The sequence below is a fragment of the Bactrocera neohumeralis genome, chromosome 4, assembly GCF_024586455.1.
Source record: "Bactrocera neohumeralis isolate Rockhampton chromosome 4, APGP_CSIRO_Bneo_wtdbg2-racon-allhic-juicebox.fasta_v2, whole genome shotgun sequence".
NCBI classification, from domain to species: domain Eukaryota; kingdom Metazoa; phylum Arthropoda; class Insecta; order Diptera; family Tephritidae; genus Bactrocera; species Bactrocera neohumeralis.
In genome coordinates, this window is record NC_065921.1 from 19417049 (window position 1) to 19441416 (window position 24368).

Consider the following 24368-nt stretch of genomic DNA (forward strand, 5'->3'; position numbering starts at 1 on the left):
CACTTACATACATATGTATGTAATTAAATCAGTCCACATACCCAAGTAATCACGACAAGGTCAAGTTAAAACGGTCGTGGTTGAATTGTTCTGAGGCGGATTGACGGTCACAAATGTGCAAAGTGTTTGGTGGGATTGGCAAGGTTTCGTCTACTAAACGTATTCCACTGCCCCACGGCCAAACTATTAACTCAGACCCGGATCGTCTGACGGAAGCAATCGCTCAGAAGTGGCCAATAGGAGAAGAATTAAAGCGGTGCATATTTGACTTAATTTGAATCACTCTTAACTAAATTTAATGCAAATTAGTGGATTCCTTTTTACAAGCCCTTTACTATTGTTTAACATTGTATTGAAGAGCGATCGTGAACAAAAATATTGGATAACAATTTCGTCTAACTTTGATCTCGATATCCAAATTATCCAATATCGCACAATAATATTGTTTACTGACTTGTTGTTTTGCCATTTTGGGGGAGTCGAAGCAAATAATTCTATAAATTCCTGTTAAAGCCTTGTTAGCCGAATTTCATCGGCCAGCACTCAGCACTTCCAATTTCACTCAGTTTTATCCTTGGATCCATGTTTCCTCAAGTCAACACAGAAATAATTTTTTATAGACTTTGAGTAGTGCCAGTTTGATAGAATACATCGCAAGCAACTCTTTTTCTTTTGTAAAAAATTGTGTAAGATAAAGGGTGATCCATTTCGAGGTTCCCTAAAACCCAAAGACACAGAAACTTCAAATTAAATGGTTCTTGTACAAGCTGTATTTTGTGCGCCAAGCCGTTCCATACGTCAGTCCAAGTTGCTGCGAACGGCAGCGAATCGACTCTCCACGGTCTTCGTGTACACTCTCAGCGACAGCTACTATATTGTCTACACTGCGTGCTGGACGTGGTCTTTTCGGTCGAGTATTATCCAATAATGAGTGCTGTGTCTCAAGATGGGTGATGGTGTTGCGAATAGTAAGCTTAGTAAGTCGATTATGTTGAGTGAAGCGCGCGAAACACATTCTTTACAGAACAGAATTTTCGTAATAAAGTGGAACGATTTGTAAACGTTGTTCAGACGTACATAAGTCTTTCTATGATAAAATGCCAAACAATACTGAAGAAAAATAACGTGACAACTTGACACGACTCCCGCGTAATCTGTCAAAAAAAAGGCTATTGAAAATAGTACCTCTACTTGGATAACCCGATATTAACCACGCCCTCCTTTGAGAAGTCAATAATGTTTACTAACTCAACCACGGATATCTATGGCACGATCTCTGGGTCAGACATGGACTTTTCAGCCCAGATAGTGCTTAAGTATACCGCAAACTATGAAAGTTGAGCCAACGATAAGCGTCCTTGAGACATTGATTTCTACGATCTTGGACTACTATATATATGGTATATAAAGTTCTTTATAAAATCATAATATAGAACTCTTGTAATTTATACGTCGACAAAGTGCTTTGAGGGCAATATAAATCTGTTTAAGTATTTTATTTCTATTCCCACTAGCCCAGCGGGGTGTCTGAAAGTGTGAGCTCCCAGGAGTTTAAGATTTGATCTCGTAAAAGCGGGAAAGTCACGAAGAAAGTGTTAAGATGTTTTCTACATTGTTTTCTTTCAAACAAGGGTTAGGATCACTTTTCTTGTCAGCTTATTTTAGCTAAAAGGGCTGAAGTTGATTCCAAAACTTTTCTTAACTTTAAATATTTACAAAATGCAGTAAAGAACATTTTTATTGAGAAATATTTGTCGAAACAGAATATTGTCCAAATTTATTGATTTCGGCATAATGTATGTATGTATGTAAGTATGTTGAGCCAACTAGCTACTGACTCTCATTTCGTACACAAAACAAAGTGATTAAACTCAGTGTTATCAATCAGAGTATGAACATTACTAAGTATACAAATTTACTTAAGTACATAGTACTTACAAATACAATGTAATGCTTGTTTACTTCGAATTTAGCAAAACCGGATTAATTGCTTTATTCATATAAGTGGGCAATTTCGCCGAGACCTTCCCGAATACTTAAGCAAGTGTCTGTGTCCAGACTATTCTGTCTGCCAGCGGCTATAATATGCAAATATATATGTACGAGTATGTTAAAACTTCTAGTTATTTTACAATCTCCGTCACTTATAATATATATAATCGCATAACTATATGTATGAAGATCATAAAATAAATAGTGCAGCATTTATTAAATATGAAGTGTGCTTAGTTAAGTATATTTATTGCTTAGTGTTATGCGTTCACCCATATTTTCATGGAGTGCTTGTGCACTATTTATTTATAACAATTAAAGATAATTTTTAAAGTAAACAACTTGTTGGTGTCTGTGGTTCAACAAACTGGTAATACAATATATATATATGTATATGTACTTATGTATGAACTAGGCAAAGTTGTCAGTCTAGTAACTCGCTAATGTTTTTTGCTTTTGTCGCCTTTACGTAGAACTAGAAAGATCTTCGTGAGCAGTTTTTCATTGAGAGCGAGCGCAAAGTAGACATAACGGAATAACACAAATGATTGTATATGGTTAGTAATAGACAGATCAGCGTTATCGCAAGGAAAAGTGTATAGTAAATAATCAAATCTCGAGTCATTACGATAAAAGTGAGATTTTGTAAAATGATTTATGAAGACGCCAGCAACGTGGCATATGGGTATGGAGTGCACAGAAAATGCTATTGTATAATATACAAATTCCATAGCATCTTGCACCCGGCACCGAAAGTGAAGCTTCGTGTGTTGCATTGTCGAGAGATAATTTTTATCAGCATCAATGTAAAACGAAGTATGCAGTATTATGACTACATATACTTGTATGTATGTACATACTTATATATAAGCAAGTATACATGTTCTATATAATTACGATCGCGGTAAACAAGTTCGTCGTTGTAAAAGAATTATTTGGCAACCACTGAAGATATGAAGCTTGTTCTGAAATATATTATTTATCCGAAGTCCATAAATGCATTTCAAAACCGTCGATTATATTGCTTTTATAAAAGTATTTTTCATTGAAATGCAGACAGATTGAAAACAGATTGAAGGTAGTTAAAAATTTTGTTACTCATTTTTTACTCATACCGATCTTTCTTTTCCTTAGTTAAAGGAATAACTTAAATACATATGTATTTAGAAATCATGCCAAATAATCTAAATATGAGAAATTTACTGAACGAAATAGATTTTATAGACAAAAATTCCACTAAACCCAATTTAAGAGCTCTTTAGACGTAATGAGCGGAAAGTACCGATACGAACACGGCTTATACAATATTTTATACCGGCATATTGTGAATGGAAACAGAATTTTTAGGTGATTATTTCTCTTTAAATCATATATTAATACGAGTTTAAGACCTTCAGTGTATCATGAAGGCGATAATATGCTTAAAAACATCTTAGCGGCCAAAAGTTAGACTCTGCGTAGATCCCTTTAATAAGTGAAAAAAGAGAAACTCCGATTTACATGAACTATTTTCGCTGAAATTAGTTGAAATGTCTGCAAACAGAACCTTCTTGTTGAAACATAAGGGATGCATAATACTTTAGTAGCCTCTATGGAGAACCCTCTCATTTTCTGTAACCGAGTGAATACCTTTATTGGACAAAATAAAATATATAGTAATACAATTAAATATAGCAAAGTAATTAGATTTCAAAGTAGATTCGCTAGATTGTTAGATTTGTCACATTCATAAGCCAACATATCGCCAGCAGTAACTCGTTTCACGTTGACGTTTTTTTGTACGAGTCTAGCATTGACACACTTCATTAACCAAACGAGTTGAGTGGTTCCCTAAGAGATGTCCAGATCCTCTACTACCTCTAACATAAAGATTTTCAGGCACGCTACTTTGTTATATTTCGATGTTAACATCATTAACAGAGGTGGATGGATGACTCACATGTTTTCGATGACTTTACAACCTTCATTGAATGCTTTGTGAAAGTCTAATACTGGCATTCGTGATAAGTTAGACTCTCCAAAACGCTTCTGCCATATTTTCAGCGACTCCTTAGCCGTGATTCCATTGGAAATACAAATTTCAAAAATATTTAATTTTGACATATGGAGTTCAAATTTCGCTCAAACATAAAAAAGATTGTACAAATCTTAGAAAAAATGTTTATTGATTCGGCTTGCCCGTGTATTATAGAAAGAAGTAGAGCTGTACGGCCCAATAACGCCGCCGTCCCATAAACCGTACCAACCCGTAATTTTTTCGGGATGCAATGGTAACTGCTTGACCAATAACGCATATTTTTCTCATTGACAAAGCCATTCAGCCAGAAATGAGCCTCATTGTCATAAATTGGACGTACCGCTCTTAAACTTGATTCCAATGACTCCGAATTTCCGTAGTAAATTTTAATAATTTCGACTCGTTGTTAGATCGTATATCTTTCAATGATGAAATGGCAAAGAATCGGTATAATTTTGTAGCGTCGTTTTAAAAAAACCGTTATTCATCCTACAAAAATTTCATAATTTTTTCTAGAAGATGACCTAGAATGTGTCGAACGCCAAATATCGGTTAGAAACACATACAACAGAGCAATATTAATTCAATATATACCAAAAACCAAAATTCTATATCACTTAGAAAGCTCTACAACTTGTATTTCCAAGAATAATTTGATGTTTTTTTGTAAGGTAAAAGATCCTCCCTACTTTCCTTTATGCATAGCTATTCATGACCACATTAAATGACAAATTTTACCTAATTCTTACTACATATAATATAAAGATCCTATATGGTACGTTTTATATCGTCACCTAAAATAGATAATATTATATAACGATATACAATAGACTTTCGAGGCTTCGAAACATTCGACAATGGACAGAAATCCAGAACGTTGGCAACCTTATAGATGTGGCGCGAGATAGAGAGAAATATGCTGCGACAATTCAAAATCTGCGATTTTTTTTATTTTTTAATATACAATAGATATATTTAACATGTAAACATTAAATTATTATATTATTATTAAGCTTATTAATATTGTACATATGTATTATTAAATGTTATATGATCACCAATATTCGAATACGAATTGGCAATTAAAGAAGAAGAAGATAAAATAGAAACAACTAATATTGAACAAAATTTTAATTTTGGTTATATTTTACCATTATTATGCTTTAACAGATAGCTTCAAATGTATTACATATGTGTAATATGAAGTGGTGAATTGAATTTGAAGCTTGGACCCGCATGGCGTATGAGTGATATTCAACAAATTACGTTGTTTATTTGTGGTATTATAGGAGATTTACACAGTTAATTGCTTTTAAATAAAACTTTTACTATAAATTTACAAGTTTTTATTAACGTGATTTCAACCAACTATCCACCGAAAGGGCTTCACCATCACACGACTTCTGCGGTTAATGAAAAGAGTAATGGAGCAAATGTTCAGTATTATACCAAATAAGTACGACCGTATTGAGAATAAATAGGTTACGCACCATTAATGTTGAAAGCTTTTCAAATGCCGCTTAGAAGTTTCGAATGAATAAATCTCAGAAGAATAACTTTTAAAATAAATGAGGTCACATACTCATAGAAATGCGCGAATGAAACTGTCACAACTGTCATATACAATTTAAACTGTTTAAAGCTTGTAATATTTTGTGCAAAAAGGATTTCAGCTCTAAAAGAGTGAGAACTTCATATAATTATGAGCCTATATTTGCATATATGTACATACATACGAGTACACCTATTTACATATATGTATAATCATGCGTATATTTATACTGGCTTACAGTTTTATAAATATTCATATTGAATAGAGCTAGCAGGTAAATATGGATTTCAAAATAAATGCACGAAGCTAATCTTTAGATGGCCATCAGCGTGCTAAACATGCCAGCGCTTACTACACGCATAACTAGGACACTTCTTAAGGGTATACCGGCTAAAGGTATGAACGCTACTCCTTTTCACTTTTATCGGCGTTTGAGGTGCGGTTGTTTTTGAACATACATACATACATACGAATAGTTGGGTGGATGTATGTGTAGATATGAGTTTATGTATTAGCTTTCAAAGTTGTTGATTTCAATACGAACTAAGTCAAGCGCCTTTATCTTAAAACTAAAAGCATTTTCCTTTCACTGCTTTTGCAATGTTGACTTTTGGTTAATAGATTCTTGTTTATGTGTATAAAGGGTGTTTATAGAGGTTTAAAATTACTTAAAGAATAACAGAAAACTAGTTGACGAGTGCTACCGACAGTTCTTGGCCAAATAAAAATCCACTTCTGTCCGGTTACATAGACCCGGTTGTCGTGCGGTTGTTTTCAGTTATAATCCATACTGACTTAACCTTAACGGTTCGCATTCAATGATAAAAGTTTTGCTAGATCTTTCGAATATATAGCTACCATGCTTAGTTCCCCAAGACTGTAGGGTTTCCTTGGGCAATTATCTACACCAAATTTCATAAAGATATCTTATCAAATAAAAAAGCTTTCCAAACAAGAACTTAATTTTGATCAATCAGTTTGCATAAGCTACTTATTTCCTATTATTGTCTGATATCAGCGGTTCCCACAAATAAACAAGTCACGAATCACGTTTCACTTTGGTAAAACGCTTTGAAATTGTGCAAGATTATTACAAAAATTCATGTTTTCCCAAAAAACACAAATTCACGTTCATCGGAAAATCATCTTCTCAGATGAAGCCCATTTCTGGCTTAGTGGCTTCGCCAAAAAATTCTCGCTATTGGGGTGAGTCAAATCCCCTTGTGGTTTAGGAAAGGCTATTGCATCGCAAAAAATTGACCGTTTGGTACGGATTGTAGTATGGTGGCATCATCGGGTCTTATTTCTTTCGCAGGAAATGACCATCAATTGTGAGCGTTATAACAAGATCTTGACTCCATTTTTCACCGAAATTTGATGGAATCGAAGCGCACGATTTCTATTTTTAATAAGACGGGCGCCATTCCATATTTCACGTCTAAGCTTGGATACATTACGTCCGAAGCTCGTTAGATTCAAGATGTTGCCCAGTCGAATAGCCCGCCAAGATCATGTGATTTAATGGCTCTAGATTATTTTCTCTGTGGGTATGTTAAGGGGTTTCCTCGGGTAAAAAGCAGCATTTTTTCCAACAATTTTTTCTCATATAAAAAATTAAATATTTTATAAGAATTTTTTATTGTTACAGACATACACAATACATATACACAAATAAATTTTGAAATTTTTGGAAAAAAAATATTTTAAACTCGGCCATAGCGACGCCATTTCCGGTGAACCCTCGGAAAAAAAACGTCGCGTTGGCAGGATAACTCCTTACAGAATCATCTAAAGTGAAAAAATACTTGTTTTAGTTAAAACTTTAACTTAGAACTTGAACGAAGGAAAAAACTGGTAATTGGATTTTTGGTAGACATTTTTACAAAAAAAAATGAAAATTTAAAGACGACTCACTTAGCCTAACGAGCGCACAAGTTCTCAAGGCTGTATCTCCGGAACTATTACTCGGATCAACTTGAAAATTTAGGGAAATGTTATACAGGTGTTGTAGAATTTAATAAGCTAATAAAAAAATGCAATTTTTCGAAACCCGTAAACCCATGTAGATAATTCCTTAAATCTAAATCAACGCTCGACGTGCTCGAAGCCAAAATTTAATTCACTATAGCCGAAATGCCAGACGAAATGCTGTGAAAGCGGATGAAGAGATGCAAACGGAACCGTGGAGGCTATTCGGAAGACATTTTCTTCAAATCAGAAACGGCATAAAATTATCTGCATAACGAAAAAAGAGAACCTATTTTGACAAAATTAGATTGTGATATTTCATTATACCCTGAACAGGGTATATTAAGTTTGTCACGAAGTTTGTAACACCCAGAAGGAATCGTCGGAGACCCTATAAAGTATATATATAAATGATCAGTATGTCGAGCTGAGTCGATTTAGCCATGTCCGTCTGTCTGTCCGTCTGTCTGTCTGTATATATACGAACTAGTCCCTCAGTTTTAAAGATATCGTTTTGAAATTTTGCAAACGTCATTTTCTCTTCAAGAAGCTGCTCATTTGTCGGAACTGCCGATATCGGACCACTATAACATATAGCTGCCATACAAACTGAACGATCGGAATCAAATGCTTGTATGGAAAACTTTCACATTTGACAATGTATCTTCACAAAAGTTGGCACAGGTTATTTTCTAAAGCAACAATGTAATCTCCGAAGAAATTGTTCAGATCGGTTAACTATAGCAACCGAAGTTAACATTTTTTCTTGTTTTAACATCACTTCATACTTGCTGGTGGACGCTTTATGTACTTTACATTGGCTTCGACGTTCCCTTCTGGGTATCACATACTGCGTGGCAAACTTATTATACCCTGTTCAGGGTATAATAAATCCACATTTTGGCTATTTCATTCGCTTTCCATTTTAAATAAATGTTATATGCCTTAAAAAAAGCACAATTATTATGCAACTGTGCGTACAGTTCTACAATGGCAAAACTTTGTTTTGTAGATTCACTTCCATTAAATGGGTTTCATATAAAAGTTACTATGATTTGGCAAATAAGCTCCTATATGTAAATACCTATGACTTTCATCTGTTTCCTACACCAATTTGCATTGGTAATCCGATGAGGTTCTTTACTCTTCACACAAAAGTATGTTAATATGTATGTAGTGGAACTGAATCTTTAAAGATGTTTTTTCCTTTCAGTATGAGATAAAATTGTTTTGCAGATTGTTTTCGCAAATTTGGACAAGTATAATACATATGCACATATGCGTGTATGACGCCTTTTTGTCGAGACAAGAAAGCCATTTATATTTAGCCTTCAAGTAAACTAAGTTAAGTTCTTTAATATATGCTGTCGTAATAAAATTTTATTATATAAAGTTTATTAACTTGTACTAGTTTTCCTATGAATGTTCTAGAAAAATAATTTATATGTACTCATATCAGTAGTTGTGCTTCAAAAAAGTAGAACAAATATGTTCGAATGTGATGGGTACACTTGTACTTAGTGATGTCGGATTATTTCTAGAAATTTCATAGAGCAAGGTATTGCGTTATCATTATATAATTAATAAGAATAATATAAGAGCAGACGACGTCGGATTACCAAATATTATCTAGATACCTATAGATTACAGACATCCCCGCAATATGTCGCAAAAATTATTATAGTTTTGTTCACCTAAAAGTTGGTGAAGTTCATGAAACTCTGTTCTTGAAAAAGTTAAAGAAGATGTGCGCTCATATCAGAGGTTTTCAACATCTCTTAAGCATCGATTCATCACATTTTGTGAAGTGTTTTGGGCTAGACTTATACCATGAGATCTGAATCTTTTGTAAAAAAACGACCTCAAGTTGTTTTCACAAAATATACTTGACAACGTACGTAAGGACCCTATTGTTTTTAATCAGTCTGGTCACACTTGATGACAAGGTATTTCCTAGAGAAGCCAAGCCGAAAACAATGTTTCGAAGTTATCACAAATTAATCCAACTTGCTTTCATGTGCCTATAGTTTCTATTACTATATAATCGCTTTAAAGATGAAAATGTGTGATAGAATTTGGCGTAAAACAATTGATTAAATCCAGGCATTTCTCAAAATTGTTATACTTATTTTCAATAGATCAACAAATCCTTTGATAGTAATACATAAAATATACTATTAAACATTTGTACCAATATACATTGAAGCATCTAAAGCCTCTGAACTCGCAACACATTTCACAATACCCGCACATATTTGCAATAAACAGAGCAAAAGTTATGCAGAAACCACAGTGAAACTTAATATATTGCTGTGGTTCATCCTTACCACATCTAAAAATATAATTTATTAGTTAATCAACTATTGATTGATGTAACGCAAGTTGGGGTAACTAAATGATTGGGTCATTGTGGTAAGCTAAGAAATTTAAGTACTCGCATATGTATACTTTAATACATACATACATATTAAACATACATACATATGTACATACACTAGGCAGAAGCATAAATAAAAGTGTGCGCTATAAGGGAATTGTAATGATTTGAACGACAAGTTCATATAGACGTTTGTGTATATATCCATATGTATGTACATACATATATCCGTATGGTATGTCTGTCAAGAAGTTGGTCTTAGCACTATTTTTATACCCTGAACAGGGTATATTAAGTTTGTCACGAAGTTTGTAACACCCAGAAGGAAGCGTCGGAGACCTTCCGGAATATATGTATATATAAATGATCATATGTTGAGCTGAGTCGATTTAGACGTTTGTGTATATATCCATATGTACATATGTATATAGTATGACTGTCAAGAAGTAGGTCTAAGCGCTATTTTTTGTAGTAAAGTTCAGTAGTTCCAGTACATTTTTATTTGACTTAAACTACGTAAACTAATGCTTAACATATAAAAGGAGCTTTCGTCTAGATTCGCATAACGTTGAGGAGCTCTCTCAAAACTAACAAATATATCGAAATTCGACTATTATTAAAATCTAACCAAAGTTTTCCAGTCTACATTGAGGGAAATTTTGTTTACTATGAATCAACTGAATTCCAGAGGAAAACCATTGCAACCAATTAGTACTTCTTTTTTGCTGAATAATTTATAACCAAAATTGATTAGAGTTTCATTTCCATTTAGATTTCCTTAAATTCTTAACTGACTCAGTAGACCTTTTTGGGCATGGCATTAAAAATCAAATACCAACCTGATGAGTTCAGTCCAGTTCAGTTCAGCTTGTCACGAACTTTGTAACAGTCAGAACATAAAATATGAAACACAGTCAAATTCCTCATAACGGGACACCCACTGTCGCAGTGTGTTTTTGTCCGGTAAATAAAAATTTTAAAAACTGTAAATTGTACACAAATTTCTTGACAAATTTTATGAAATCTTGTCCGCTTATCGCAGATAATTTGAAAGCACTATTACCAAAATGGTGTCCGTGTACGGCCATTGGTACTCATGCACGGTTATAAGAATTGCTTTTGTATGAAAATAATAATGAAAACGTTTTGTTCATGAAATTTGTCCAGTTTTGGAAGATATTCGGTTATGTGGACAGTCTTTAATGGAGAACTTAAAAATGATCAACAACACGACCTACAAGTAAATCGATGCTGCTATGCCGTCTACATATGTATCCGCCCGTCTATATATGCGCAAACTAGACTCTCAGTTTTTGAGATATCGATCTGAAATTTCATGTACATACATACATATGTCCTTTTCTACTCAAGGAATTGAGCATTTGTTGGAACCGCTGCTAACAGACGACTATATCATAATGCTGTCATACAAACTGAACGATGAAAATCAAGTTGTTTTATGAAAAACTGTTTTAATTGATAAAATATCTTCATGAAATTTGGCATGGGTTGTTGTCAAATACAACAGTAGAATTTCCGATTTCGGCTTTTTATGCTTATACCGAATATTTCTTAAAAGAGAATCAATTTTGCGATCGTAAAATCAAGAAAAAAATAATTGAAATTATTGAAACGAATAAATTAAATAATTAATAGGTATTCGGAAGAGTTAAAAATAGTAAAATAAGCTGCTTTAAAAAACAATTATTTTATAAAACAAGTAAGGAAGGGCTAAGTTCGGGTGTCACCGAACATTTTATACTCTCGCACAATAAAGTGATAATCGAGATTTCATTATACGTCATTTACATATTTTTCAAATACCGTATTTTTGTAAAGTTTTATTCCGCTATCATCATTGGTTCCTAATGTATATACTCGTATTATTCAGAAGAGGCATCAGATGGAATTCAAAATAGCGTTATATTGGAAGAAGGCGTGGTTGTGAACCGATTTCACCCATATTTCGTACATGTTATCAGGGTGTTAAGAAAATATTATATACCGAATTTCATTGAAATCGGTCGAGTAGTTCCTGAGATATGGTTTTTGGTCCATAAGTGGGCGAGGCCACGCCCATTTTCAATTTTTAAAAAAGCCTGGGTGCAGCTTCATTCTGCAATTTCTTCCGTAAAATTTAGTGTTTCTGACGTTTTTTGTTAGTCGGTTAACGCACTTTTAGTGATTTTCAACATAACCTTTGTATGGGAGGTGGGCGTGGTTATTATCCGATTTCTTCCATTTTTGAACTGTATATGGAAATGCCTGAAGAAAACGTGTAGAGTTTGGTTGACATAGCTATAGTAGTTTCCGAGATATGTACAAAAAACTTAGTAGGTGGCGGGGCCACGCCCACTTTTCCAAAAAAATTACGTCCAAATATGCCTCTCCCTAATGCGATCCTTTGTGCAAATTTCACTTTAATATCTTTATTTATGGCTTAGTTATGACACTTTATAGGTTTTCGGTTTCCGCCATTTTGTGGGCGAACCATCTTCGAACCATCTTCGAACTTAACCTTCTTATGGAGCCAAGGAATACGTGTACCAAGTTTCATCATGATATCTCAATTTTTACTCAAGTTACAGCTTGCACGGACGGACGGACAGACGGACGGACAGACAGACATCCGGATTTTGACTCTAACCCTGATCACTTTGGTATATATAACCCTATATCTGACTCTTTTAGTTTTAGGACTTACAAACAACCGTTATGTGAACAAAACTATAATACTCTCCTTAGCAACATTGTTGCGAGAGTATAAAAATGTCGCTGACTTAACAGGCCACCCTCCTAATGGGAACCATTTTGTTTTCTCAGTACTAAATTCCTAAACCAATCAAAGCTTGGCGATGTAGTGATAATAAGGGTGACAGAAAATCATTTTCAATAGGAGACAATACTTCTGACACGATTTACTATATACAATGCACATAGGTGGTCCAGCATTTTAGTCATACAAAATCTTATCTACAGACAGTTATGCATAGACATACATACTTACCAACATATGTAAATACTCTGTATGAGCTCATAAGCAAACTGCGTATTTTAGAATTGCTCTAAGGCAAAACAAAAACAATCGATTATTGCAATCATAATAAATTCCAGAATATGCTTGTTGCATGTTTATGCTCATACAAGTAAACATATGTATGTATGTATGTCTCCCTTCTTTCTAACCTTAGTTGTCAATCATAAGCCGTCTGCTTATCATTAAGAACTATAAACGTAGTGAAATGATACATGCCCACTTGCGATGCGGTATACAAATATCTGTAAGCACATGCGTTCAGAGTAACTATAAGCGATCGGAAATATCGTGTTTGGTAATATTAACTAACGTTAGATATGCTATGCTACGCTAGTAAGGAAGCCATAATAATGCCGGCTGTTGTCGCCCTTTCTGCGTCAATGATCGGTTCCTGTTCGAACGAATGCCACAAAGTTTGCAATTGCTCGTAAACCCTGCCGGACAGAGTTTGCATAGAATGACAGCAGAGTTTTTGACATTAGGAATAAATACAAGTGGTGTGGCAATTTATTGTCTTTATATCTGATATAAATAAATGTATTATTCTTAATTCAGGTGAGAAGAAAAATATTTCATTAGCAACTATTTTGCACATTTCGGCTCGTCTTTACAACTTTTAGGAAGGTGTTGCCAATAATGAAACATTCGAAGTTTCTATTTGAGCTCTGACAGGCAATTGTGTTTGAATATACTTTCGTATAGTTATATACATAAGTAGATATACATATAACTGAAATTTGCTGTAATTCCGCATTACAAAGTTTGCTTGCTGCTCAGTTACTTAAGATGCTATCCGTGCAGTACGAGTGGGCATGTGCATGCATTATAGAGATTTGATTTCAAAACTTTAGTTAAGTAGTTTAACCGTTACTTACATTGTGTTTGAAAATCTACTTGTTTTGTGTACTTAAATTACTCTTTAATAAATTGGAGATTTTCAAGCTAGACAAGTTTTTAGGGGTAAAAAGTTTATGATCAAAGCTTATAATACATGCACATTTTGAGAAGAAATCAATAATCTGAATTCAAAAATAGGTAGATCAAGTATAAATCCCTCTTTCAGGGATAAAACAAGGCTACAAACCACAGGTAGGAGGTGTGAAGTTCGGCCAAGGCCTAAGGAATATATCCAACTTTCATCATTATTATTAATTTTACATTTGAAACTCTGCTGCAGACGGAAGATTTACATATGATTTTGAAATATTGGCTCGTTCACCAAGTAAAATCTTAATTTAAACACGATTTTTTTATTGAGTAAAACATTTTATAAAATTATTTGATTCTCCATTTTGATGCAATACCTTTGGCCAATCTTAGGCCAAGGCCTTTTTTAGCCGCGCTCATAAAACGTTTGATCCGTTCACTGAAAAAATCCATGTAGTTTTTGATTTGAGGTGAAGGTTCTCCCATTCAAAAATTTTTGTAAGGTGGGTGTGGTAGCACATCCCATTCAAGCTACAAAAACTTACAGCGAGTCATCAAACTTATATGAGGTCTCGTATTATCCTGGTGGACCACTATACCTTTTCTATTGATTAATTGTGGCCTCTTCTGTTTGAATTCATCCCTAAATTTGTCCAGCAGATCATAACACACTTCATAACACTTAATCGTGGTATTGTGGGTCAAAAGCTCAAAATAAACAATTCCTCTGAAATGCCACCAAAGTGATATCATAAACTTTTTTCCTTGACTATCGGCCACCGAAGTGATTGGAACTGGTTCATCCATTTAGACCTACACTCACTTTTCCTCGCCAGTAACCATGCGGCTCAAAAATGGAACACTTCTTTTACGTTTGACAAGCAAATCAGAGTCGTTAACGCGATGAAGCAAGTTTTGTTCCTGAAGAACATGAGGAACCCATAAATCAAGCTTCGAAATTAATCCTAAACCTTTCATGTAAACAATCTATCGAGTTGTTACTCGACGATTTGCATTGACTGACGACTTAATTTTATTCACATCGGGTTCAAGATTCCTGACATCCCCAGGATCAAAATTGCCGGAAGAAAATTTTGCAAACCAATTTTGGCATTGTGGTTCGGTCAACATACCTTCTAAGTAAAACAGTAAAATATGCCGAAAATGCATATAATGGTAAAGCGCTTAAGTGTGAAAGTTGGCTCTGAAAAGCTTCAATATCAGCTGTTGTTAACAAACGAAACCACTTAGTGGACGGACGATCCAATAGAATAAAAAAATTAAATAAGAACTTACTTTTAAACTTCAAAATATTAATTTCGATAAGAATTGTGTTTTATAATTAAAGGGTTTTAAATGCTTTAAAATATTAAAAATCACAATTTTTTCATCCAGAATATGCTTTAGTCGCTTTTTCAAAACTACTCACTTGCTAACCGATTTTCTAGCTTGGAAATAATAAATATATCATCATTCAATTTATTCATCCAAAATTTGTTTCAGTCGCTATTTAATAACTAACCGATTTTCTAACCAAGAAATATTTAAGCATTATTTTCAGCGTGCAATTCTTGCCAAATCTACTAGTGTGTAGGGTAAAAATGCAGTTTGCCATCATTCATGAGTTGTGTTCCCGGAATGTGTCAATGCCAAAGTTGTATGTATGTATGTATCACGTAAATTTATGAATTAGTAGATAATTAATAAAAAAATCTACACGCATGAATGAAATTATTCTCAATGATTAATACTATCGTATTGCATACTTGCAATCAGTTGCATATTCACACCCAACACATTAGATTGCTGACCTTATATTTTATCGCCAAAGAAATGATGTTAATGCCAATTTTCAAAGATCGCCCGACAACTGCTTAATCATACAGTGGACTCAATTATTTTCAACAAACAGCGGTATTTTCAAACGGACTTATATTTTTATATTTATTAGCATAACTAATACATACATACCATTTGCATCTACAACTTTACATATGTAAAGAAAATATTTTTTATAAAATATGTGATAAGACTTCTAAATTAATCCTATTTATGAGCATAGGTACATATGTATGTATGTATGTAAGTGTAGTATGTACACCTTTTCCCTTGAACATTTTTTGATCGTTCTCAAATGTACTCAATACCAATTGTTTGTAGTTCAAAAGCTACGCCGAATTGAGTATCCCGTATATATAACATATTCTCTACATACATATACATATGTATATAAGTACATATATGTGTCACTTTTTTGTTTATTTGTAGAAAAGAGGGAAAGAAAGTCTAATTGTCAATGAGATGATATGCATGAGTGAAACTCAAATTTGAATTTTAACTCAATATTATACTCTTGCAACCTGTTGCTACAGAGTATATATATATATATATAGTTTTGTTCACCTATCCGAGTTAGATATAGGTTATATATATATATGCCAGGATGATAAGAAAAATTTAGAAATCCGGGTGACTGTCTGTCTTCACCTATAATTTTAAATCAACAAGTAATTAATATAACTGAATCAAATTTTACACAAATAATTCCTTTAAGGTATGCCATCTTATGACCAAAAATTGTCCAAATCCAACCGAAGCTGTTCAAGCCCTTAGGTACCGAGTATGTGGAAGCCAGTATCTCTGGGTGACATTTGATCGAAATTTTCGGTCAATGTGTGAGACATATAATTGAAAATCATGGAAAATCCTTCTCTGACAATGATATGTCTGTATATCAAAAATGGGTTAAATCGGGTCAATACTTCCCTGAGCCTGTTATATAGAGTATATAAGTATTTATATAAAACTGTTTGGATTCCTTCTCTGGCATCACCATAAGGTTTTACCCTGGCTTTCATTCCTGCAAGTGGCAAGAGTATAAAATGTTCGGTTGCACCCGAACTCAGCGCCTTCCTTACTGGTTTTTTCTATAGTTTCGTGCTAAGGGATTTTATGGAATTTTTTTTATTAAACAAATTTTTAGATTTGAGTTATAATATATAATATATTATATATAAACATGCTTTTGCTGTTTTTTAATTTTTTTTAATTCGTACTACAACTAAAACTCTTACTCAAGAGTACACTGAAAATAAAAATTTCTAATCTTATGTAGGAAAAAGGCCTTTACTAGTAAATAACTCTTTTAAAAACCCCAACGAAATCATTCAAAATGTTGCCTAGTGTATTCTGAGTGTACTTTATTGAGAATTCAAGCATTTGAGTGACATAAAGCGCCGTAAAAAATTTGCTAATGCGATGATAACATCAAAAAAGGAAAGAAAATTGTCTCGGCAACCGACGCTTTAATGTTATTTTGAAAAGGCATCGACGGCAGACTCAAGCCAAAATACCAGATATTTATGCAAATAGAACATTAGTAGAAATAGTAGTCACCGAAACACATTCAAAAGATATTGCTCAGTTTTCGTACTCGCCAGATCTAGCATCCGCGACTTTGGTCCTTTTTCCAAAACTGTATTCGCTTTAGAGAGTTTCAGCTCATAAAAAATTTGCTAAGGCGTGTAAAAACTATCATCTAGAGGTCATAAAACATATATCGTATATGGAAAATTTAATTGATAGTCGTTATGGGAGGCCATTGATATTGGAAGCTGCCAAGTTTTTGAAAAATGGCGTGTTTTGATATTTTTGGCTGAGCGTCTCCTCGCATTTTAGTCGACTGGAGATATCAGAAGGTAAGCAATTCTGGATGACATCTCGATTAGGATTCGCAACATCAAGTGATAGTTCCAAAGTCACAACTTTAACCCATGGACTTCTACTTCACCAAAGGAACCAATGAAGCCGCGTATTTTCGCCATTTTTAAGTTCCGCCGCTGAATAATTTAAATAAATTTGTCAAAGGTTTCAGTGGTAAAAAAATATTTGATTCTTATTGATGGATATATTAGTAAGAAATTTTATACCAAGTTAATAAATAGCAGCCTTAAATCATTTCTGGACAAAAAACGTGAAACCCGCATTTATTTTAATTCTATTGGTATATTTTTCCTAAAATTGATCAAAATTCCTAAAGAAGCCGTGATAATAAATAGCATTTTCGGGAGTTCTCTTCTATAGAAAAAATTCTAAACTTTTCAAACCTTTAAAAAACTAGTTTTGAAACTGATCACCCAATGAATTACAAAATTTTGAGGTTGAGTTTGAATAAAGCCCTCAGTAAATCTAGTGTCAAGTTTCTAAAAAAAGCGATTGAAAATTTTAAATCGATATCTCAAATAGTTTTTGAGACACAGTCTTTTAAAGTGTAGCTGCTCGGTTCACTCCGCTACATCAGTTAATCTTTAAATTAGATTTTTTTATCTGATCAAATATCGAATTTTGGTAGGCCAAAAAGATCAAAATTTCGGGAAAAATTAAACTTTTTCTTTAAAAGAAAAAACAGGCGTTTGTCAAAAAATTTTTTTACGGTAGGTCATTTGATGAACAATACCTTCAATTAAAGAACTTTTTTTTAGGTTTCACCCACGGAGAAAGTCAAAATCAGTGCAGCAGTGGAGGACCTGGTTTGACGCTATCGGCAATCGCTTATAACTCAAAAAAATATTTAATATTTTTTTCAAAATAGTAATGTTCTTAAAATATGTATAAATAAAAATTAAAATTTCAAAACAATTGATACAACATTTTTTTTTAATTCTCACAAATCGTATTTATGGCCCTTAGAATCTAGAAATACAATACTTTCTGCTTTTCGAATTTCATTTTATATTTCAAATATTTTTCGCAACCTTTCATTTCGTTCTTGAGGTTCAACTTCTATTATGTACACGTTTACTTCGACCATTTCTGTCTGCATTGATTTTTACCGTGTACTCTAGCACCCAAGTTTGCTGAAAGGCTTAAAGTCTAGTAAAACCGAAATGTACTTAGACGCAAAGCGTAACAGAGCAACTGGTGAAATGAAAACCACCCGATTCTTGCTGCTGTATGTAGACGAATTAGCTGTGTTATCATCCCCCCAGCCGACACCTGCAACATTTTGCGGTTGGCTTACGCTGACGACTAGCGGACACATCATAGCTCAGCTCAGCGCAGTTCAGCACAACAACTTGCTGTTGCACTTGCACTAAACACACGTAAAAACTTTATAAAAGCCAACAGAACAACACAACAAATTCAGTGCGAATTTGAATGGTGATTGACTGAGATTGCTGGCTGACACAAGCGGCGAAGACCCGGTGAATAGTGAAAATGATGCAAATTACAAGTACTATATGCTGATGTGGCCAGCATTTTGAAAGGATGTGCATACATAGTTACATATAAAAATATATAAAAGTTTGAGGATACTCAAATCTGGAAGGTGTTAATTTTCGGTGATTGTTTCGTGGCGAAAATTGATTTGATTATAAATATGAACAATAAAGTGTCTAATAGTTTTTCAAATGGTGCCAAAGTTATCTAAAATAAGAAGAAACCCTACAAATACAACGTACAAACATTCATAAAAGAAAATCTTTTTGGACGTGTGACCAACGACAAAATCGATTAATACTTTTTAAAGGTGATTTCAACAAGAATGCCTTAGAGCGCGAGGGAATTTCGTGATTGGTTGTGTTTTTAGTGTCAAAAGCCGGTTGTTCATTCGTGACTGATTCAAGGGAAGCAATCGCTTGTGAGAGTTTGTGGCACGTCCAGTACGGCGTGCGCAATCTTTGACCGGAAAGCTAACGGCAAAGTAGTAGCATTTGTACTATGCAAAACATTGAAGTTCCGCCAACAACTCTTACGGATGATGAAACTTTGGACTTAGCAGAAGTTGGAGCGACCACGTCTTCGGGACATTTGCAAAGAACGGCTGCGGCCACGCCAAATGATAGTGCGAGCACAAGTGGGAAAAGTTTGAGTGCCAATCGTGAATGTGTTCAATCCGATCCTGAAACGAGGCGTAAAAGTAAGGCACGTTCGCGCTTTACGTCGGCATTACGCAAACTTTCGGGCCGGAAAAAATATAGCGTCTCGAAGGATACCTCCACTGAGAGTTCGCTAGCTGGTGGGGCCTCGTGCGAGATCGCATCAGCGCCGGAAACGGTATTATCTAGCGGCGGAGAAGATACTGGTGACACCAATGCCACCGCATCGCCAGCAGCGAAGCCCAAGAAGAAAAGTAAGTTAGCAAAGCGTTTTTTGCTCGGCGGTTTGAAGAAATCCAAAGCAAGTGGTACTAAGAAGAGCATTGACGAAGATGAGGAAGGTGATTTAGTACAGGGTAGTCAAGAAGAAAAAGAAGAAACACTCGCTGAAGACACCGATGCCGTAGATGACGCACATTTACTACCGGCTGATGAACTCGAAGAGCATAAAAAGCGCAAGGTAACAATATCACTCAGTGATACTCAGCGTTCTGCAGCGCGAGAGTTAAAAGAGGGAGAAGTCGGCGAGAAACAGTTAGCTGATGAAACTAACGTCACTGCAGTAACGGGCGCACCAAGCGAAACGGATTATCTTACACCTATTGAAGATAAGACGCAACCGAGTGCTTGTGAAAGTGTTGGTGGCGGTGACACCGTGCAAACGCCGGTAACGATAACAGAAGATAAAAGCGCCGTAGCATCGCCTACCAAGAGTGCACCGGACCAGAAGCAGAAGAAGAAGAAGCTCAAAACGAAGAAGAGTACACTTAAAGAAGCGGCAGTGACCATAATAAAGACCACAGCCACCACCAGTGGCAGTACAGCGCCAACGTCTACACCAAAACTCACCGCTGCAACAGTACAAAAAACATCTACTACACGAACAACAACAATAACCACCGACGAGAAGTTCGTTATCACACAGAGTACACGTGACACACCGCCCAGCGAACGCGCCCCTGCCAAACCAAGTCGGGTAGTTACCACCGCGCAGCCTCCAACAGTAGATCCGACAACGGCCAGCACAGGCGCCGTACGCAAGGGCAGCACGCGCGCAGCAGCCACACTCAACTCACCGTCGCCGGGACGTGAGCAGCGTTCAACTTTCGGAGCAGTTAGTATAGCAGCAGCCGTTGCCGGTAAAAGACAGCGCGCGAAAGGCGGTAAATCCACAACTAATCAAGCAACGAGTAAAAGTGCGTCAACTAAAGCGGCGGACACAGTTGGAAGTAGTAGTGACGTGACAGCAAAATCAAGCAAAGAAGCTGAAACCGAATTGATGCACACTTCAGCAAATCCATTGCAGCGCGGTCATCGTTTTCCTAAACCAAGTCCAACAGTACTAACCTCTTTTGGGGCAAAGAACGAAGCTAGTACAGCTACGTCAAAAGCGTCTGCGTCGGCGACCACACCACAGTTCGCAAGTCGCAGCAACGTGATACCAACGCTGGCAATCCCAACACCAATAACGGATGATACCACAAATGAAGGAACAGTAACTGCCATAGCAGATGTCGTCACCATTGAAGAAAACCACACGAAGCCAACAAACGCTACAGTTGCGCTAGACGCGCCTACCCAGAAGACAGACACATCAGTTGCCACATTAGAAGCAGTACGAAAGCAGATACAATTTCAATTGGAGTCTCACGCATCTATCGATAAACCATTGCAACAAACCGAACAAGCGCAACGTCAGGAATCGCGTCCACACAATCAGCAACACCAAGTGTCGGTCGCACCACAACTATTGGTGGACGACACTGCATCACCTCCGCATTCTTTGCACTCGAATGTATCGCTGTCGAATTACCAACAACCGCCTCCGTACACACCACCACACGTACCAACAGTAACAAGCACACCACCTGAAACTCGATCATCGTCACATTTTCGTCACCCATCATCGAGTAAAGTCATTTTTCCAGACCCCGACATATACAGTGACATTTACGCGGACAAGTCAGCAGCATTATTGTACATAGCTGACGAATCAGTTACCACAGCGAGCAGCAGTGGTGCAGACGACGTCGTTTCTTCGGCGGAAAGTGCACAACCAAGCGACTACTCGGGCAATAACTTACGCAATTCCAATTTGCCAGGACACGCGTTTAGTGACGATTTCGATCAAGAGGAGCAAACGCGCGGTCCTCCTCTACAGCCGACTGTACGTTTTGCCGTTGGTAGCGTGGTACGTCCGCTGGCCACATCCTTCGACAGTCCTTTGCACGATCACAGCTCTTACGATTCAAATCCGAGTAGCGATTCACACAGTGAGTCCAGTCGTCGACGTATACGTTATATATCGCAACCGTCAACATTTGACGAGGATTTCGAGCGTATTCAGCAACGTCACCAAAAATTGAATTACAAAAAAACCGCTGCCAGCGACTACTCAGTAGATTCGGAATACGATTCAGACGATAATCAGATGCCGGCTTTTGGCGATTTAACCATGGAGCAGGATATCGAACCGGTAAGCATGCAGTGCAAGTGTGTAGTCATGCTCCTTGTTGCTTATTTTTGCAATTAAGTGTTGTGTGGGAAAAACCTAACAGTGATTTTACATTGGCGCAACAGTTGCTAGAAAATATTTCCCCATTCTCTTTCGCAATTGAAGAAGCCTAGCAAGTGTCTAGGGTATTTGCTCTTGTATTTAACACGTGATTTTCCTGTATTAAAGAAACGGTAATTTTCTATTTATTTTACCGTGGTCATTCTTGGAATTTCTGAATTGAATGTCAATTGCTTGATTTCGAATTATTTGAATTCAGTGCTTTCTTTTCACTTTTTCTAAATAAAAACAGTGTTAGTTCCCTGATTGCTAAATATAAATATATTAAATATTTCATGATGGTTCGATTATAAAGTTTCCAAGCTTACTTAATCGGCGTTGAGGGCAGCAAAAAAAATTGATAAATCATGAAACTTTTTTTTATATAACACAGAATAGAAAGAAGATCTACAACTAGAGTAGTTAAAAAAGAGGGTTTCTAGTTTTAAGTTATTTTCATTAATTTGTTTATAGTATTATTTCTTCTTATCCTTCATGAAAATCGCTAAAATATTTTTTTTAGCATGCAAGCTCCTGGTATCAAAATATATTCATAATAATTTTCTCCGATAACTACATAATATATGAAATATGATTTTTCGTTTTCCTTTAAAATTCTAAGTGTTAAATATTAGTTATATAATGTTAAAATAAAAACAAGATTTAGATATCAGCAACAAATAATAAGAATTTGTTCATAATTTTAAAATTTTTAATTTATTCTTCAACATCTACATCGTATCCCTCAAAGTAATCCCCCTTGGACCCACTACACTTGCGCCAAGATTTTTTCCAATCCTCGAAACCGTTGTAAAAGTCAATTTCCGGCGTAGTCTTCAATGTGGGTAGCTCAATTATTCAATTAACTCAAAACGATTTCCCCGGACCGGTGGTTTGAGTTTGCTGAATAGCAGTCACACGAAGCTAAATCAGTCGAATACGGTGGTTGCGGCTTGATATTGGTTGAAAATTTGGCGAAAAACTTATGAAGAATCAATGCAGTATGCGACGAACATAATCATGCTGCGAAATCCGAGTTCTCGGTCCATAAGTCCGGCCTCTTTTTACGAATCGCTTCGCGCATAACACTCAAATAGTAGCATAGATCCAAGACTCATCGTCAGTAATAATACGTTTCATGGCATCCTGGTAATCGGAAAGCATTGCTTCACAAACATTAACGCGACGCTGTTTTTCGAAAAAATTAAGTGATTTTGTAACCAATCGCGCTTTCACTTCTCTTAGTCCCAAATGATCTTTCAAAATGGTTTTCACTGATCCTTTCGTTATACCAACGATGTCAGTAAGATTTCTGACTTTTAATCGTCGATTCCCAAGCACCGATTTCTTTACTTTATTAACGTGTTAATCATCAGTTGATGTTGACGGCCGTCTTGGACGTGGTTCGTTGTTAACGCGTTCTCGACCCTCTTTGAATTATTTTGTACCGTGCGATTATCACCAAAGGACTTTTCCAACATTCTGAATGTTTTGGCATAAGAATTCAAAATTCTCACAAAATTTATCTTTTTTGCTGAATAATTTTACTCAAACAAAAACAAAAAAGTTAATGTAGACACTGGTAGACAGAACGTTCCATTATCGCAGCTATGTATTGATTGGGCAAGGTTCAGCAATAATCTCATTTATTTATAAAGGATATTTTGTTCCCAACAATGCTTCTAAGCGACATTAGTCGCATGCATATTTCTGTGACGACACAGAACATATGTACGAAGAATGTTGTAAAAAATGTTCACGACGCTACAAATACTTTTCAGAAGTCATGTGCAAAACGGAAGATCGGATTGCACAAAATTTCTATTTGCACTCGATAGAAGATACTATAGGAACATGGTCAAAATACAAACAGGCCCCATAAAATGGGGTTGGCAAATTGAGAAGACTGCATGAAATTTCTAGAGCAAGACATGAAAACAATGGAGCATCTCTTGTGCACTTGTCCCGCATTGGCAAGGCTACGCTGTAAGCATCTGGGGCTCCCACGGTGTGATACACTGGAGTAGGTATCGATAGTGAGGCAATAGAGTCTGTTAAAATTTGC

At 35.6% G+C, this 24368-nt stretch overlaps 1 protein-coding gene across 3 annotated transcripts in view; it reads left to right on the forward strand.

Annotated features, from left to right (window-relative positions):
* LOC126757348 (mucin-5AC) overlaps positions 1 to 24368 on the forward strand; it is a 40869-nt gene that overhangs the window by 11728 nt on the left and 4773 nt on the right. Inside the window, exon 1 of one of the 3 annotated variants that reach the window (XM_050471184.1) lies at positions 19007 to 22225. The exons of the other annotated variants lie outside the window; for them this stretch is intronic. Coding sequence (XP_050327141.1) covers positions 19592 to 22225 — 2634 coding nt within the window. The 5' untranslated portion in view covers positions 19007 to 19591. Of the gene's footprint in view, positions 1 to 19006; positions 22226 to 24368 lie in introns of those variants that run through there. 3 annotated transcript variants of the gene reach the window in all.